The 20602-nt window shown below is 39.7% G+C and overlaps 1 protein-coding gene across 1 annotated transcript in view; it reads left to right on the plus strand.

The window, feature by feature from the left end:
• BCKDHB (branched chain keto acid dehydrogenase E1 subunit beta) overlaps positions 1–20602 on the plus strand; it is a 377387-nt gene that overhangs the window by 239579 nt on the left and 117206 nt on the right. The window contains exon 9 of the mRNA XM_073626854.1: positions 4894–4980. Within this exon, the coding sequence (XP_073482955.1) occupies positions 4894–4980 (87 nt within the window). The remainder of the gene's footprint in view (positions 1–4893; positions 4981–20602) is intronic.

Below are 20602 nucleotides of genomic sequence, written 5' to 3' on the forward strand. Positions count from 1 at the left end.
TTGCCTTTGGGCGCAGTGTACTGCAGGCAGCAGTATATGTCCTCAAGTCTGATTGCACCCTACTTTTGTTTGTGTCCCCTCCCCTCAGGTGGCATTGCTCTGGGACATCCCATACAGTAATTACTGTGGCTCTGTGTCCCGTGATGTACGATAAAGAAAACAGGATTTTTAGAACAGCTTACCTGTAAAATCCATTTCTTGGAGTACATCACTGGACATAGAGGTCCCTCCCCTCTTTGGTTACACGTGTATTGCTTTGCTACAAAACAGAGGTACTCAGTAAGGGGAGGGTTTATATGGGAAATTGAACTTCCTGTCTAGGGTGTGCCAGTGTCCATCACCTGAAGGTGCCATATAACCCATACAGTAATTACTATGGCTCTGTGTCCCGTGATGTACTCCAAGAAAAGGTTTTTACAGGTAAGCTATTTTTTGTATCCTCTCTACCCCAAGCCTGTTGACTTGACAGCAAAAGAAGCAGCACATCCTTGTCAGTAAATTTACATACACATGGTTTGTTTGTGAGCCGCTCAGGCTGCTAGGAAATGTAGTCCTGTGCCTGCTGCTGTGAGTGCTGGCTGGGAAGGAGCCCACCCATGCTCCCATGAGTAAGCCCCCATGGGCGGAGTGAAAAATGTTGGGGGTGTGGCCTGGCGGGGGTCCAGACTGAGACTGCCACTTGTCTACACACACAGCAGGTCTTGTTCTGATGTGCAGCTCCTGAGATCTTCTCAAATTTGCACACAGCTCACTTCTCTCTCAGGCCTGTTCCTCCCTATCCCAGTCTAAGTGTTGCTTTATAGGGAATTGCAAGAGACGGATACAAATATCAATTCATTCTTAAATACAAAGCTGCATTCTTCTCGTTAATGTCTACCTTAAGTTCAGCTTTCAGCGTAAAGCTGGATACACACACCTTTTTTTTTTTTTTTGACCAACCAGCAGGTGATCAGCGCTTGCAGCCATTGGCATTCCTTAGACCAGCCTCTGTTGAACAGACAGTTGTAGACAAGTTGGCTGGTTCCTGCTCAATCAGCCAGCTTTCGGCCTATATATACCGAGCGTTAAAAAGTAAGGTGTCTGTTATTACATTTGTTAGCCATCACCTGTAAGTTTTTATACGTTTTTGGAACCTAGCTCTGTTATTAGAACTTTAAATCTCCTAAAATACAGCACACCAAAATTAATATATTTGAGCTAATGGAGACCACAATATGAAAGGAGATTACAGACTGAAGGTGACACTTTTTTGTTTAATTGTAAGAATTAAAGTGGTAGTAAATTCTACTTACTGACTCATTACCATGTAAAGCGGCAAAATATGACTTGGTAGTATTTGCATTTAAAAGTATTTCAAGGTGTGCCATTTAGGAAATATCACTCTCTCCTTCAATTACAGCACTCGCACTTGCCTTTTGTAACCCCAACTGACGACACGCTGAGTGTGCCGCCGGTCTATACAGCTATGTGCCATGTAACTCAGCATTACTCTACAGCATTATAATTCTGCGAGAGTACTGACCATTTATCAGCTCTTGAAAAAACCCATGTGACTAGGTACGTTACAGGGGAGGTTCAAAAACTGACATACAGCATCACTGATTGCTAAGGCGAAATTAAACCAAGGCTTGGTTTAATCTTATTGAGCATGTGCGAGATTTCTACACAGATGTTCAGGTGGGGAAGGGAGCAGGAGGATTCCACAAAGATATTTTTTTTTGCTTTAACATTTACTGGACTATCAAAATAATTTTGGCATTTTGTACACAATTCATAAAAGAAAAAAAGTGCTTTCTTTTCATCTGTGCCAAAAAGCTATTGGCTGGCAGACCATTGTAATGTAACGTATTTCTTAAAAGTTGATCTCCAGCCAAAACCTTTTTTTTTCTGTTTTTGGATAAGAATTTTATTGCTGATGTGTTCCTCCAGGCAGATTTTACTTAACACCCTGTCCTGGAATAGCACAGGAAGTGAGGGGAAACCTTCCTACTGGGGCTATAAAGAATAAAACCGTTTTGAGATTTTAGCTCTTCTTTCTACCAGTGCTTTTATTTTTATATTTCTGTTGGGGTGCTTTCTCTTTTCCCTGGCCTAGTGCCCACTCAGAAAATAAGAGGAAATCTTTTCAACTGGGGGACACCACATTAAAAATGTAATGAATGTTGTTTCGTTTTAGCTCAACTCTTGTTAATTGTATTATTTTTGACAAATGCGTATTAAGGTTCTAGAAATCAAGTACACTTTCAGCTCTATAGCTTTAATGAGTTATTGCTCGCTGCAAGGCATAAGGTGGTTTGACAGGTAGCACATGTTCGAAACAACAGATCCCTACTCTGGCAACTGGTAAACATCACCGCATTCCTGCTAACGTATGCCTCTTTGGTGAATCGCTTGAAAATCTATGAGGTTCATATTGCGTACTCATTTGTGACTTTTACACAGAAGATGACAGTGATGCCTATTAATCTAAATAGAAGAAACTTAATCTTAGTGCTTAATTTAACCTATATATATCATGAAGCAGAAGATTAATGTGATTCTGATTGGGGAAGGGAAGGCCTTTATCTTCAGGGACATTTGGAACATATTTTAGGGATATTAAAATATATTCCTGTCTGACTTGGATTTGAACTTTGCATTTTTAGGCACTTCGTTAAGTTTCCAGTTGGGTGCCTTGCCACATCTGGATATAATATTTGGAAAGTTAACCTATACTTTTGCAAACGGAAGATATGGGACAGCTTGTGGTCATGTACAATATAATCAGCCGACTTTAGGATTTAGACAGACATCTTTAAAATAAATCATTCATTTCGTTGGTAGTAGTCTGTGCTTGGTGCTTTGGGTAACTTTATATCCTTTGCTGTGTTTTGAGCAGAGAAGCTATCATTAGCAACTGATTTATCTCCACTCTTGACATGGGTTCAGTTGCAGGAATCCTTTATATTTTGACTTGCCACAAGGGTCTGTGCTTTCAGATTGCCCCCTTTCTGACTTTGTGTTTGTAAAATCGAATTTAGTAGGTTTCATAGTGATTTGTCTTATTGTTTTACACCATATTACAGCTGTAACCTCAGCTTGCTTCATTGAAACAGATTAAAAATTTATCATCTTTTTTTTTTTTTTTTTTTTTTTTTTATGTGCTAGGTGAGCAAGTGCAGGAAGTCATTATTCCATAAGTAGAACAGCTGCACAAAAAAAAGAAATAAAAGTAGTTAGTCATGGGAGGGTTTTTTGGGCTTATATCACTAATGTCTGAGAAAGCAAACTACCATTAGGTGTTGGACAAGATGTGTTTTATTACATACATTGGAATGCATGTCTCTTGTATGCAGTGCATTTTAAAGTGTTCATTTTGTTTTTATTAATATAATAAACATGTTATATACGGTACTTACCTGCTCTGTGCAATCATATTTAACAGAGCGGCCCCGATCCTCCTCTTATTGGGTCCCCCAGTGGCACTCTGGGCTCCTCCTCTTCTCAATGAGGTTCCTTTGGGCATGACCCTGCAGGCTCATTTAAAGGCAGCTGTGTGCATCTATTAGAGCTGCACAATTAATCGTCAAGAATCGTTATCGTGATTAATCGTCAAGAATTGTTATCGCAATCTTGACTAAAGTATTTCACAATTCTTTCTATGCAAAGAATTCTCTCTGCTCTTCTGAAGCCACAGCCCTCAAAAGACAGGAAGAGAAAAACCGGTCAGTCAGCCAAGAAACAAAACATTCTTTATCAGTTGAACTTAAGTATAAACATTGTAACAATTTGTCAATGGAATAGACTTCCTGTGTAAGTGAAAAAAGTTTAACCACTTAAACACTAAATCTTTTTCTGACATTTGTTAACTTGTTTCAAGTTAAAATCATTTTTTTTTCACATATATATTTTTTTAGTAGACAACCTAGAGAATAAAATGGTGGTTGTTGCAGTATTTTATGTGACACTGTATTTGCGCAGCGGTCTTTCAAATGCAATTTTTTGGGGAAAAATTACTTTAATGAATTAAAAAGAAAAAATCTAACCAGTAGCCCATTTTTTTTTGTATAATGTGAAAGATTTTACGTCATGAGAATCGTGAGAGAATCGTTATCTTTTTGTTCTAAGCAAAAAAATCGTGCAGCTCTAGCATCTATTGAAACACACAGCACGGCTTGGCCTGTTCCTACTCTGCTCACAGCATTTGATTCTTTTTGTTTTATAATATTTTTTTCTTTAAGTACCCAAAACACACGTTATGTGTTTTTGCATGTGTTTTAGCTGGACCCATGTAACTATGTATAAAACATGCATGTTGTGAATATCAATGTGTGTATTTTTTTTTTTTTTTTACCTTTTACATACAGATTATATCAAATTTTACATTTTAAAGTACTTTCCCCGCTTGATAAATCAGATCCATTAACGCTTAAAGGGCACTGTGTCCTGATGCCTTGTATATAGAACTATGCATGCTCCCATACATTTCTGGAGCTTAACCCAGTAATACCTGGTTGGAATTAGTACTGCCTGTGGGGGACTTGGCAGTTTCCAATGCCAGAACTGAATTAGAGTTTCAGTTGTAGCTTGCATTCTACCTTAAATTGGCATATTTGTTACAACTCTATTCCCTTAAAGGAAGTTAGTCAGGACGATAGTAGGCATAGGCTGCAGCGTTTGGGACTGGGTGGGTAATCTAATCTGAATGTATAGATAGTCAGCTGTTAATTGTTTTTTGAGTTTTTTTTTTCTCCCCATGTCCTCTTTTCCATACTTTAGGCACTATGAAGGAACATGTTAACAAGAGTTGCCTTTTTGCAGTCTCTCTGGAGCTTTCTGAATGTGACTGAAAAATTATATATTGTATTTCCATTAAAAAATAATAAGTCTTACATTTATTTTTCTGTTTTCTAGTCCGTGGCAAAGACTGGCCGGTTATTAATCAGTCATGAAGCTCCAGTAACAGGAGGTTTTGCATCAGAAATAAGTTCAACAGTACAAGTAAGTCTGTCAGTATGTTCAAATGCTTTGTGGTCCAAATCTGAAGTTACCTTTGTGCAAAACATCAGTACTTTTTTAGGGGGATGTGAGATTCTGTGGGTCAATCAGCTTGCAAGTACAGCCGAAGTCTTTGCAAGGGTCCCCCCAGCTGAAGCACCAACACTCTCAAACTCACCTGTGACTTAAATACTATTCATGAGTCAAAAGTTCTATAATTTGTTGGAGAACCTTTATAGAGAAACTTTCATAAATGAGAGCATAGCATGTTATGTCCTATTACAATAGCGTTTCTTTGCATACATTTTTTTTATTTTCATCCAGCACAATATCATATTTTGAATAATTGTAGATTTTTTCCTTTCTTGCCTAACTCCTATGCAAAATGTTACCCTGCACTGCATAGAACTGCAGAGCTAACATTTTTTTGCACTAGCTGGCCACAAATACTCCAAATCCGGTGTGCTAATGGCTTGCTTATTAGATGGGATTTTTAATATATTTGTTTCATTGTCCCACATATACAAATTTTAGTCACTTTATGCAGTCCATGTCAAAAATTATAATTTTTCTAAAATTTACATGTGTATTACTTGCACATGGTGGAAGAGTAGCCCTAAAGTGAACGTGTGGCAATGTATATTCAAGTATTTACATATTCTCAACAAGCAATAAATCTTCGCAGCAGAAGTACTGAAGTGATCCAAGAGTGTTCCTTCAGCAAAAACTCTTCTCTCTGTGTTCTCGTGCTTTGTGTTTACGTTAAACACTTCTGGGAGGGGAGAGTAGTGTGATCTATTTATTCCACAGTGCCTACAGCTACAGCTGTATATTGCAGTATAAAAAAATTGTTAAAATTTCACAACATTTGAAATGCATGGGGGGAAACAACTTGTTTAACACCCTTTCTGTCTCCAACCCCAAAGACCGCGCAACCTGAAGTCTGTCTAGGGCTGGGCAAAGAGTGGTATTAGAATCCCCCAACCACACTGTTTGTATATTGGGGTATCGGGACATGAAGGTGAAACCCTCCGTTACTACAGTTGTGCAGAATGGGGGCGGAATTTAAAAGGCCATAATAAGAAACGGTTCTCCATACAATTTGGCATGCATAAATACATATTGACCCTGTGGATCTGTACACACTTCACACATTTCGAAATGTACCGACTTTGCTATTAGAATCGAGACTCCTCTAGCGTGGGTTGTATGGGCAGAGTGGTAAGCCCATCCCACCCATGGTCTGCGTAAGGCCATCTGGAGCCTTCCCTCTATATGCGTCTCTACCAACGCAATTATGTCTGCTCTTTGTTTCTGTAGGAATGCAAGGGCTGCCGACCGTTTGATCTTGTCACGTAGACCCCTTACATTCCAAGTTAGGAATTTTATAGACGCCATGTCAGTACATCTAGTAAATAGGCTAACACAATTCTGTCTGGTGTTGTATGGTCCTGTGAGAGAACAAACAAGTCCCAGCACCCGTACAACACCAGGAGTACCAATAAAATTAAACGTGTGTGTGATTTCTATTTAGTATATTTGTGTACATGCATTTCCCCTTTCCATATCTTCCTTATTGCACCATGGATTAACAGGCATGACTGTAAAAATTTCCCCTCCCTGCCCTGCACCCACCCCAACTTGTGTGGGCATCCTCCCTTAACTTTTGTGAACTACCAACTGGAGATAACAATATTGACAGACATGTTAGCAATAGGAACATAAAAAAACATATGCGACATATGCAACTCAGCCCCATGTACTGGCACCATACTCTCGCCCCATATCCTTGTGCTGTATGAGGCTGAGCCGCGAATCTCTGACGTAACCAGCTGTATATAAATGACATGTCCCAATATTCCTTCTCCCCCTCGTCAACAGAAAAAGAGGTTTTTAGTTCCAGTGGTAAATGGAGCAAAAATTCGCTGCGCTATGCAGGCAATATGTAGGACAAACATACTCCCCTATCCCGGCTTACATAAAATGAAAAACAAAACAACAAAAATTGAATAAAGTTATAAGACAGGAGTATAGAGTAGAAGAAATCCCCCCAAAGGGGAATAATAGTACTTGGCAAGTCGACTCCTAGATATTAGTGGTGGCTGATGCTGGATTATGCTCCACCAAATCTGTGTGTATATTACCATGAGGTGATCACTAATTTAAAATCCAGGATTCCTCTGGCCAATAGAATAAGTCAAAGTTAGCTTAGAGAGGCTGCAAGTGACCATAAATCAATTGAGTCCAAACAAAGGCAGGTTTGCCTTAAAAGTGTTCTATATAGCCAGGACCACACAGCATCCAGATAAAGAAGGAGCATAAAAAAACTGAAAAATAAAAACTTTTTTTTATAACAAAAATAGAATGGGTTTATGTCTCACCGCATTACTCCGAAATGTCCTAATCAATCATCCCTGTTGGGTTCTATCCTTCGTTCCAGCCATGAGGTAACTTCCATCGGGTCATCAAAAAAATAGAACGCGATCCCCACTTTCTACTCGCAGGCGAGCAGGGTATAGCATGGAGTATTTCAGGTTTTGTGTGCGAAGCAGCCGCTTTGCTTCCATGAATCCTTGACGCCGTTTCTGAATGTCGGCCGACTTTGATGTTTCCCTTCACTCTGGCCATCCGGAGAGCAGCGTCCCGATCTTTATAATTTAGTAGCTTGGCGATAAAGGTGCGGGGGGGGCTCTCCACCGTTAGCATGGGGGAGAATGCCTCGCGGCCATATGTACTTATAAGTAACTGTTCCAAATAAGTAGAGGGGTCCTTACCCTCAGCTCCCTCCGGGAGACCGATTAAATGAATCATACGGTTTTCCATTTCATCTTATTTTGCAATCAGTTGTGTGATCTGTTGCTGCATGTGTTCTGTTTTGGATTGTAATGGCGGTATGGCGTCTTCAGCGGTGCTTATGCGAGTTTCTCCATCCTTGACCCTTTCCCTTAATTTTTGGAAGTCCTGCCTTATCAGGGAGATGTCAGTTTTAACCTCCTCGATTTGTGCTGTGAGAGAGGTGCGACACAGTGTTATGGCCTCGAGCAGTCTGTCTGTGTCTCTCATACCTCGTTCTCCTGCCTCTCGCTCAGCGCCGCCATCTTCCTCCCCCTCTTCTCCTTCTTGTCGGCGGTATTGTGCCAGTTTAGCCGCCGCTGTTTTATTAGATTTCGGCGGAGACATGCTCCTGAGGACCAAGGGCACCTTTCCACACCAAACTGGAAGTAAATATGACTTTGGAGTCGCAGGATAATAGAATTATCAGGAGTATTCGCCGGAGCTCAGGGAAGAAGCGTCCTACGCCATGCAAAGTCAGGCCACGCCCCAACACCCTTGCTATAATATTATTCATTTGAACCCTGATAATGTAGTTTGTTGAAAGCCTTTTCGATGTGCAGTATTTTTTAGAGATTTGAGTACTATGTGTCTATTTAGATTATAACTCTGCCTCCTTTTTCTGTGTCCTAGAGGTCTTTAAAATACTTCTCCATGTTTTTGTACCTGATTTATACTGTCAGAATATATTTAAACAATTTCACTTTGTATAACCTCCTTTTTATGCTCAGTAAAAAGAATTAAAAAAAAAAACGTTGCAAACTAAGTTACTCGCCCGCTCATTTGCCTCTCTATTTGTGGAAAGGCAACTGCGCTCTATGTATAAATCCATCAGATGTCAAAATCCAACAAACGTGAAGATGTTGTCACCTAACCTCAATGCCTCTTTACGTATCTTCTGGCCATACATATACAGTGGGGACGGAAAGTATTCAGACCCCCTTAAATTTTTCACTCTGTTATATTGCAGCCATTTGCTAAAATCATTTAAGTTCATTTTTTCCTCATTAATGTACACACAGCACCCCATATTGACAGAAAAACACAGAATTATTGACATTTTTGCAGATTTATTAAAAAAGAAAAACTGAAATATCACATGGTCCTAAGTATTCAGACCCTTTGCTGTGACACTCATATATTTAACTCAGGTGCTGTCCATTTCTTCTGATCATCCTTGAGATGGTTCTACACCTTAATTTGAGTCCAGCTGTGTTTGATTATACTGATTGGACTTGATTAGGAAAGTAACACACCTGTCTATATAAGACCTTACAGCTCACAGTGCATGTCAGAGCAAATGAGAATCATGAGGTCAAAGGAACTGCCTGAAGAGCTCAGAGACAGAATTGTGGCAAGACACAGATTTGGCCAAGGTTACAAAAAATTTCTGCTGCACTTAAGGTTCCTAAGAACACAGTGGCCTCCATAATCCTTAAATGGATGATGTTTGGGACGACCAGAACCCTTTCTAGAGCTGGCCGTCCAGCCAAACTGAGCTATCGGGGGATAAGAGCCTTGATGAGAGAGGTAAAGAAGAACCCAAAGATCACTGTGGCTGAGCTCCAGAGATGCAGTCAGGAGATGGGAGAAAGTTGTAGAAAGTCAACCATCACTGCAATCCTCCACCAGTCGGGGCTTTATGGCAGAATGTCCCGATGGATGCCTCTCCTCAGTGCAAGACACATGAAAGCCTGTATGGAGTTTGCTAATAAAACACCTGAAGGACTCCAAGATGGTGAGAAATAAGATTCTTTGGTCTGATGAGACCAAGATAGAACTTTTTGGCCTTAATTCTAAGCGGTATGTGTGGAGAAAACCAGGCACTGCTCATCACCTGTCTAATACAGTCCCAACAGTGAAGCATGGTGGTGGCAGCATCATGCTGTGGGGGTGTTTTTCAGCTGCAGGGACAGGACTACTGGTTGCAATCGAGGGAAAGATGAATGCAGCCAAGTACAGGGATATCCTGGACAAAAATCTTCTCCAGAGTGTTTAGGACCTCAGACTGGGCTGAAGGTTAAGCTTCCAACAAGACAATGACCCTAAGCATACAGCTAAAATAATGGAGAGGCTTCACAACTCGATGACTGTTCTTGAATGGCCCAGCCAGAGCCCTGACTTAAACCCAGTTGAGCATCTCTGGAGAGACCTAAAAATGGCTGTCCACCAGCGTTTACCATCCAACCTGACAGAACTGGAGAGGATCTGCAAGGAGGAATGGCAGAGGATCCCCAAATCCAGGTGTGAAAAACTTGTTGCATCTTTCCCAAAAACACTCATGGCTATATTAGATCAAAAGGGTGCTTCTACTAAATACTGAGCAAAGGGTCTGAATACTTAGGACCATGTGATATTTCAGTTTTTCTTTTTTAATAAATCTGCAAAAATGTCAACAATGCTGTGTTTTTTTCTGTCAATATGGGATGCTGTGTGTACATTAATGAGGAAAAAAATGAACTTCAATGATTTTAGCAAATGGCTGCAATATAACAAAGAGTGAAAAATTTAAGGGGGTCTGAATACTTTCCGTCCCCACTGTATATATACATATAAAATTCTCTTTATAAATATAGTTATTATAGGAGAAAAATCAGCTCTTGCAGTTGACCCAGAATGTTCTTGCTTTTGTCCCTGTACCTTTAGCATACAACTAAATAATAGGAAAGAACAATCAAGAGCAAGCTGCAACATCTCATGACAATACAGGATGTGCTTTGGTGTGTAGTGTAGTAATGCAATTACGTTTTTGCAAATACATTTACAGATGCACATTTTCTAAGAGCTTAAGTTAATCCTCCTTTTGAGTAATTGTAATTGAAAAAGCATTAGCTTAAACAAACAGTGTGTGCCATATTTAAGCACTGCAAAGCATAATCTCTAAGACAATGTAAATATTTTATTTAAAAATTGCATTAGTGTGCAGATTGTCATACACAGCAAGATATCTAGTACAAATGTGCTGTAAGAAAAAAAAAATTTCTTGCTGGATTAAGTGGATAATTGTTGAGCCAAAACTGTTAGAGATTGTGGTAGATATTTCTTCTCATACATGTGGAAATAATAAGGTTTCAATAAGGAGTCCAGTTGGAGTGCACGGTTATTTTCCAGATTTTTGTTCCATCCATACAGTGAGATCCTTTTGCCCAAAATAGGCATATGCAGTTCCCTTCTGATTGTGCATGGCTCAGAACCTTCATGTCAAGGTTTAGTTTATTAAAACAAATATAATTAATCTGACAGCACAGTTGGTATGTGTTAAAAGATAATGTTAACATTTAAAGCCCAACTCCAGCAACATTTTTGAAAAATGAAAAAACAACACATCAAACCCAGAACCTTCATTCACTATATCTGGTCTCCCACCGTACACAGAACATGGAAATGCAATTATTTTAGCAAAATATAAACTTATAAATACCTTTTCTCATCAGGAGTATGTAGCAGTCTTGTGACTTCTATCAGTTCCTAGTAAAGCTTGTAGGAGGAGTTTTCATTCTCCCCTGATCCTCTGTCTGGACAGTGCTGATCACATGCACCCTCCCAGGAAAAAATAAAACTCTCCAGCAATGCACACCAAACTGAGCATGTGCAGCCCGTCCCCTGGCTCTGTAAATATCAGGTTCTTTTTTGGAGACAGTGGAAGAGGAGGAGGATCAAACCCCCTTCATTCACAATGCAATTGATTAACCCCTTAGGTTCCACAGTGAGTATACCGAGCATGCTTTACTGTATATACAGACTGATTTTACTGTTGTGGATTTAGTAACACTTTAAATAAAAAAAGCAGCTCAGGCTGCAATACTCTCTCTCCTTCTTTGATACCATCCCTCACAGTAATTCTTTTCACCACTAAACCTTTGACAGGACACATACCCAGTGTCAGTAAACTCATTAGTATATCTTTTAAGCCAAGCCTAATTGCAGTTGTAACCCCTTATTAAAACGTAGTTATCTAATGGTGTTAGATCATAAAATGCCTGACTGATATATGATTACACTAACATATTAGGGAATAACAATCTGTGTGATACCAGACATGCCTATATCATAATGTACAGCAGGCGAAATGGACACGTTACCTTTCCTGGGCATTCATGTCTGTTCTCTATCAAATCATGATACTATTCTGTGTATATTGGTGGTAAAATAGTCATTTGGAAATATCGATGCATTTAGAAAGTCTGGTCTTGAGGTAGTCTCCACTGAAATCTCATAAAACACTGGTGAGAGCCATTCAGGAAATCAAGCGACACTGAAATGCTAGATCTAACTACGATAAACCTAATTGCACACTGCACACCAACCAAGACAGGAGAATTTTGCTAGTGCTTTTCATTTTTCATTTTTTTAATCCCATTTATTTCACTGTTACTGTTGTCTGTCTGTTTTCTTTAATAATCTTTATCTGTAAACATATTTTTCTTAGTTTTTCTTTTTATTTAAGGCTACTTTCACACTGGGGCACCCGAGCGTTAGAGCTAAAGCACCGCTCATTTTAGTGGCTCTTTAGCGCTGTGGAGGAGGCTAAAAGCAATAGAAGGTTAACCATACACTTGAATATATATATTTTTTCTTTTATATACTAGAGTTTAGTGTCAAGTCTAAATCTGCCACACCAGACAGGAGGGGAACAGTGAGTGTCGGGCTTTTTTTTTTTTTAAACAAACAAAAAAAACTTTTATTGAAAAAGCTTGGTTGACAATACAAATAATTCCATGGTAAGTGTTAAACGGCTTGTTACATAGACCATGCAATACAAAGTTTTGTAGAATAATTTAAAGACTGAGCTAATCTTGACCAAGCAAAACCAAAAAATATAAAAATATACACAGAAGTATCAAATACAATCGATCCATGTAAGTATAAGCCAGTTGTACAGAAATTGTGTACCTGTCAGAAACCATGAAATCAGACCGAGACAGAAGTACAGTTAAATCACACTTGTTTAATAATAAAAGTAAAAAGAACAAACGTCAAAACATAGCCAAAGTTCAGTAGCTGGAACGGATAGTCAGCAAAGCAGAAGTCAGGGATCAAAGTAGTGGAATAGCAAGCAGTTTCTGGAGCCAGAAGAGATGTCAGCAAAGCCAGTCTCTAAACAGGAACGCAGGAGATAGTTTCTTGTGATGTGACCAAGGCGAAGGCAGAGCTCCTCTGGACTTGACGGCTTAAGTAAGCAGGACTGACTAGCAGGATCATCAACAGCTGGGTAACTGTGGAGAGAGATGGGAGCTGGCAATTAGCCAACAGCTGAGTGGCAAGCTCAGAGAAGGAAGGGCTGAGCCCAGCCCTGACAGTACCATATAGATAGCCAATAAAAGATACAACTAAAAACCTTAATCGGCTACTATATTCTATGAAAATGTGGATTACAAGAATTCCAACGGTCTGTCCAACATAAATAATGATAGAAAAGGTCTTGGAATCATGAAGTGTGTGAAATATGTTTTCCATTAACATATTGTCTACCCTTGAAATCGCCTGTGAAAAGGGTGCCACCGTTGTCCCATTGCATTGTCACACAATCAGTCTTACAGAACAACTAGGAGGGATGTTGGTGAATAAAGCCTGGTACACACTAATAGTTTTTCTTTGTTTAACCCAGCGGGTTGAACAAAATAAACCTGACAGCTCTGACGTTAGTACAGCGATCTCCCTGCTGAGCTGTTGTGTCCTGACAGAGAGACGGCCCCCCCGCCACAACACTTCAGTCAGTGCTCTCTGCCATTGACTGAAGGCACTGATCAGGAGCCAGTTGGCTGCTGTTTTTCCAGCATGCTCGTCCGACAAGCCAGCCAAACTGCCGCCTTCTTTCGAACCGGCTGACATACACACGGGCTGAATGTCGGATATGTGTTTGTTTTTTTTTTTTCTTGAACCGGCCGATGCCTCCTGACATTCGGCCCGCGTGTACTAGGCATAAGACAATTCTTGTACATCAAAGTAATTTGTTTGCCCACTAGCGTATTCACTGAGGAGAACACCTCTTGCTAGGTTGAAATGTATTTCTCAAAATTCCAAAATACATGAAGAAAAAAGCCCTGAATAGAACAGCCACAAAAATGCAAGTGTAATGGGGTATAATACCACAAAGTAGAACATTTTAGGGCAGCCTCATGAATAGTTAGAGATTTAGTGCATTTACACATGTTGTTCCACATGGAGTCCTGCTCCATGAACTGCACCACCAGTTCAGCTTCCCAGCGGGACATGTATGGCATTTTATCTGTGTCATGTGTAGAGATGATACTTCGATATAAAATCAACAGAAGTCCCCTTTCTCTCTAGGAATACTATGACAAATGTACTCAAAGGTTGTATGAGAAGCTGATGAGGAGGGCATTTTGAGTGCTGAAAAAGTGACAAATTTGCAATTAATGATAAAATTCCGATACAGTTGGGAGAAAGAAATGAAAGCCGACCCCTGCAGAAAATTGGATAAATTCACCATATTCCATAAGGTTGCAGGCAGGGAGGGGAACTAGGAACTTCCACTCTGATCGCCTAGGTGGAAGCAGGCACCCACTCCCCCCTCCCAAAAAATATAATCGAAATATAGCAGAGGAGGAAGAAGAGCAGAACTTCCCTTTTTGGAACAGTTCTGCTTTGAGAATATATACTGGAAAATATATATATATATATATATATATATATATATATATATATATATATATATATATATATATATATATATTTTTTTTTTTTTTTAACCAGAGTTTAGTGTCATTTGAAAGACCTAAAGTAACAGAGAGCTAGTCTGCATTTAACATGTAGAACCACTATATTCCTTGATCATTCATGCCAAAATGGACTGAACTCAAAGAAAATAAAAGTTAGTTATTTCTTTAAATGCAAGCAGTGCAAGTACTTAATTGTGACTTTGTACTGCTGGTACTAAGGGCATGCTGATAGGAAGCAAAAGCAAAGGTACAGCTATATGAAAGCATTACTGTTTTGCCTTTCTTTCATTATCTAGTCACATGCTAAGTACAGGTCCAAGAAAGCCTGAGGTCTTAAGAAGTGGGTTAAATGATGCTAACCATCATTCAACCCAGGGGACTGAGGACAACTAATGGCAAAAGAAGTACTGTCAGGTGGGAGCAGATCTGAATTAAAGGTAATCATTGCAGCAAAAGATGTTTAATACGCTAGTCATTTCTTTGGTTATATTTTTTGGCAGAGTCCTTCCCACCAGCCCTTCTAAACGCCAGGAGGCAGGCATTTGGGTCATGTGACCGCTGTGACTGGCTATCACAGCGGTCACGTGATCAGAAAGCTCTAGATTGCTTGTATGCATTGGGGGCTTTCTGGTAAATGCCGGGTACTGTGCTGGGAGTGCGCTCTCAGCACAGTAAGTGGTTTACACAGAACCGCATGTATGCGGCCGCTCGGTGTGAATGTCCACATGCCGAGAGCCACATATGTGCATTCGAGGAAAACCAGTGTATAGGTGCTGCAACCTTCCCACATAAAAGCTCCGCCCGGTGCTTAGAGCTTGAGGCTGCTGACACCTCCAACGTACCAGAATAAGGAAAGGCATGGTCAGCTCTCAGGATGACATCCAAAATAGTATACCTTTTATTAAATTCATATACAGAGCTGTAAAACGGCCTACGCGTTTTGGACGTTAGTCCTTGGTCATGGCTGACTTGACTATGCCATGACTAAGGACTAATGTCCAAAAAGCGTAGGCTGTTTTACAACTCTGTACATGTATTTAATAAAGGAATACTATTTTGGATGTCATCCCGAGTGCCGACTATCCCTTTCCTTATTCGCATATGTGCAGCCTGTGTGAAGATTTTAAGAATCCATTCTGCTGCAGTAAGTAGAAGTCCTTTAAAAACTTTGCTAGAGAACATTCTTACACGCACGAGTAAGGATCCCTGTCTGTGCTTTACTGTTATATAACTGTATTTATGTCACTGAACAAGTCACTAGACACTTTCTTCTTACAGAGCTGCAGGACATTTAGCCAGGGATATATAAAATAAATGTTGTAACCATTATCATAAAAAGTGGGTAAATTGTTATTTCTAGAAGTAGCAAGAGGTCTTTGTTTTTTTACTGTTAAGCACATTTCTCTTGTACCATTGGGACCATTAACAGTAGTTTTATAGAAAAAAAATGACTACAAACTGAAAACGGCTGTATCTTCAATAGACAGTCTTGCCCTGTAGATCCATGTGTAGTACTGTCTGCCCTTTTATGATTTTGGTCTTGATGTGTTGATTAGTGAAAATAAAGGATGAGAATATGTCCCTTTTTCTTATGGATTTAAAATTCTATTTCTGTCTAACCTTGCATCAGTATTAATATTAGTTAATATTTCCCAACAGTTTGGCAGTTACATGTGATGGGAGGACCAACACAATCCATTTACTATCATGCTGGGTGATAAAATCTTTAAAAAAAAATTATATTGAGCATCGTTAGTTACGTAGTTTTACTGAAAAAGTTCTTGTTTTTAAGTAAAAATTTTATAGCACTATTATTGCCTTTTATCATTATTTAATTAAACATGCTTTTGGCATTTAGCTTTGTTGTGTGGTGAGACAGATTGTTTAACAATGCACTGGGGCTGGTTCACCATTTTAATATTTTTTTAACTTCGCTCAATGAAGTTGTAATCCCTTTAGTTATTAAATCATTTGCAATGGGAATTTAAATGTTTTCAAATCCTCTACACCTAACTGGAGGATTAAAAAAGAATACGGATAACTTTTCTAGGTGAAAAATGTATTGCATCACTAAAAAGTAAAAGTTACTAACCCTCCCCTATTATATACACAAGAAGAAAAGTTTTGACTGGAGTTCTACTTTTTAATGCAGTGCATATTGGAAACTAACTGACTAAGAGGAGTCTGACACATTTGCGAGAAGAGTATTCAGTATTAGTTTGTGGTTTTTTTTCCACAGCAGGAGAAACTGAGTAGCTAGTTAGACCTAAGCATTCACTATTGCAGTCATCTAAATCTTAGTACTGATGAGTTGTGTGGGTTCATCCAAAGTGGTCTAAACAGTGACAATTGACATGTGACATGATCAAATATCACGATTCCCATCTCCTCTCCTAATAAAAAACATCAGGGGTAGCAGCACCCGCAACATCCTTGCTTATTGGCATCACCAAGAACACACCATAGGTTGAAGGAAAGAAAATTGCTCTAGTCCCCTATCAACACAGTCAGTGTTGATGGTGAAATCCCTTCCACTGTGCTATTGAATTCTGACAGCTGGAGGTTTCCCAGCCGTCGGAATACAATAACTGCTGGCAGTGGTCGCGCACACACACACACACAAAAAAAAAAAATAAGCTGGTTATACTAAAGTTGATTGATGGATTGACTTTAGTACAACCAGCTTACCCACAGATGGATCAACATTTGGCTGGTTCAGCAGGAACTGTCCGAATTTCAATCCATCTAGGGCTGGCCTTAGGTCTGAGTGCCACGTAACAAACTAGTCACATATTCTAACACAACGCAGTTATAATCTTCATCCAACAAGAATGCCTTTAATTTCTGAATCCACAGATTGACACCTATCTTGAACAATACAAAGATGTATATCAGATGCACATATTTACCATGAAGAACATGATCACATGAAAATCGCATACACAGTATTTGATCAAACAAGTGCCACTAAGATCCTTTTCACACTGAAGACCACCCTGTGCTAGCTGTAAAGCGTCGCTCATTGTAGCGGTGCTTTACCGGTGCTGTGTGGGTGGCAGCCGGGGTGCTTTTAACCTTCAATAAGGGGTTAACATGGGGTTTAAAAGCGCCGCTGCCAAAGCGCTTTGCAGGCAATTCACAGGGCTGCCCATTAGAAAGGAATGGGCAGCACTGCCGAAGTGCCTGCAAATGGCAGGGGCGGTTTAGGAGCGCTGTATACAACGCCCTAAAGACGCTGCTTGCAAGCCCACCGCCTCAGTGTGAAAGCACTCAGGCTTTCACACTGGGGTGGCTTGAGAGGCAGTTTACAGGCGCTATTTTTAGCGCTAAAATGCCTGTAAAGCGCCTTCAGTGTGAAAGGGGTCTATGTATGTAAGCATGTGTTGCCAAATATTATAAGGGTGATGACCAAAGGTACAGAGCTCAAGTATTACCCAGACCTCAAAATGTTTGTGTATATCTTGGTGTATCACACTATTACAGAAAAGGAAAGGGAAGGAAAATCCAACATTTTAGCGTTATCCCCTAAACAAGAGGTGAGGGGAAATCTTCCCAATTGGACACCTTTTGTGGGGACAACTTTAGTTATGTATTTAGAATACATTTGTGCAAATATCAGACAAATGATCCAGGCTGATTATTTTTTTTGTTCAATGAACGACATCCAAGATGTACAGTATATAACAGTGAACAAACTGATTACAGGAAAGTTACATATACAGTAATTGGTCAAAGTTGTTGCAAAGTTTATCGTGGATGGATAATTAGTCAAGCAAGCGTTGCATTAAAGCGGTAATAAACACAAAAAAAACTTTATTTTATTGCAGCTTACCAAATCTTAGATGTGATGGCGGCACTCCTTTTTCGGCTCCCTTTCTTCTATTTTCACCTGGTGATCTGACCAGTAAATCTGTTTTTTAGCAGGCCAAGCAGTCCTGCAGATGATGGTGGGTTGAGACAAGCTTACAATGTTCAAATTGTATTGATTTATGTAAAACCTTTATTCCAAAAGGAACACATCTGTTGCTGTAACTGCTTGTTAGCTTGAGTTTGGCTTCAAATTGTTAGTATATCTAAATATGTTAGTACATCTAATACCACCTTTCCCCAAACTGACAATGCTGAAAAGCAATGGTTGTATGGATCTTGGTCATGTCTCTCTAACGAGTGTGACAAAAGTGGGCACATCGAACAAGCATGTCAACATTTGTTGATATTCCTGTTAAAAAAAAAAAAAAAAAAGGGGTGGGGGGGGGGGTGATTTGGGCTGGCGGGGTTGGGGTCTAAAAAATCTTTTCAGTCCACTTTATTATGTAGCTTTACTTTTTTTTTTCTGCTTTAAAAAATTTCAGTGGGCCACATACAAGAGTAAGAAATCCTTTTATGTACTGCCAAAAGATTTGCAGCAGGCTGCAGACTGCAGCAGAGAAGTTAGTCATACAAAATTCTAAAGCGGCAAGAAGTGTTCACATGCTATACATCTGACAATCGATGAGGGGTCTTCATTCACAACAAAATCATCACTGATATTTGGAGGAGGGCATAGTATCTTAGTTCTAAATTTTTTGGAAACTAAGAAATGTATCCTTAAGTTGAGCAATATCAACAGCCAACTGTGCTACAGCTTGCAAAGCTTATGTATTATTGTTGCTGTGTTTAATCTGGCTAAACCGTTATGGGTCTAAATGCATATATCTTTACCAGTACAATCGTGAGTGACCCCCAAACAAATCGCACCATTCTTACTGTGCCACAGGCTGTAGTTAAATTTTTAGTCGGTCAATTACTGTAAGATTAAAGCTTTTATTGTTCACTTACTAGATGATGGCAGCCCAAATCCCAGTATTACCAATCTAGAAGTCAGTGACATAGAAATAAATTATACAATTCTTACTGTGCCACAGGCTGTGGCTTTTAAAATTTTATTGAGTACATTTTTATTTTTTGAGAGTTCTAGTTCCAGGCTGGCTGTCTCCTGTTCAGTGACTAAATTGAAAACCTGATATTGAAACCATTCTAAAAGGCATTCTATTTAAATTGTGCAAACACTCAGCACAGGGCAAAGTATACTCTATGCCAGGGATATGCAATTGGCGGACCTCCAGCTGTTGCAGAACTACAAGTCCCATGAGGCATAGCAAGACTCTGACAGCCACAAGCATGACACCCAGAGGCAGAGGCATAATGGGACTTGTAGTTTTGCAACAGCTGGAGGTCTGGTAATTGCATATCCCTGCTCTATGCCCTTGGAAAGGTAAAACATTAGTAGCATCTGATTATGGCTGCATAGGGTGTGCTATTAGAAAGTATAATTTACTGGTTGTACTGGACAAAAGATCTGGGACCACAAATGTCTGAAGCCTAGTACACACCAAGCAGGGCTGAACAAAAAAAAAAACTGACAGCTCCAGAGGAGCCACTTTACTACCCATGCAATGTTAGTACAGCGATCTCACCTGCTGTGCTATTGTGTTCTGACAGGGGGACGGTCAGCACTCTCAGCCATTCGCTGAGAGTGCTGATCGGGAGCCGATCGGCAGACCTTTTTCGGTCACACCCCATCGACAGAAGCCGGCTGAGCGGCTTTTTTTTTTTTTTAACAGAACATTTTTTTTTTTATTGTAATAAAGCAGCCTTTCTCAACCTTTTTTAACACGGGGAACCCTTGAAATAACTTTCCGGTCCCAGGGAACCCCTGCTAATAATGACTATATCTACAACTCATGATACATTAGTGTGATGGTCAGTGGGAAGAATGCTCCTCACATTTGTGGTCATTGGGAAGAATTACCCCCTTACAGATAGCTAAAAAGATCAACGGCGTCAGTGGGAACTTATCTGAGAGGCAGAAACTGCTCATTGCTCAAGGAACCCCTGGTAACCTCTGGTTGAACCCCGGTTGAGAAACCCTGTAATAGAGGCATAATCAGCACAAACAGCGTGTGACAAATGAAATAAGAATAGACATATTACACAGCAATTTTATATCGTAAATGCATAAAAATCTGTGTACATCTTGACCTTGAAACAGCATGTATACAGCGATATTCCACATCATAAAAGTGTAATGAGGACCAAAGAATCTCTATATAGATTCAGGCTAGAACTAT

This window comes from Aquarana catesbeiana, linkage group LG04 (assembly GCF_042186555.1).
Source record: "Aquarana catesbeiana isolate 2022-GZ linkage group LG04, ASM4218655v1, whole genome shotgun sequence".
NCBI lineage: Eukaryota > Metazoa > Chordata > Amphibia > Anura > Ranidae > Aquarana > Aquarana catesbeiana.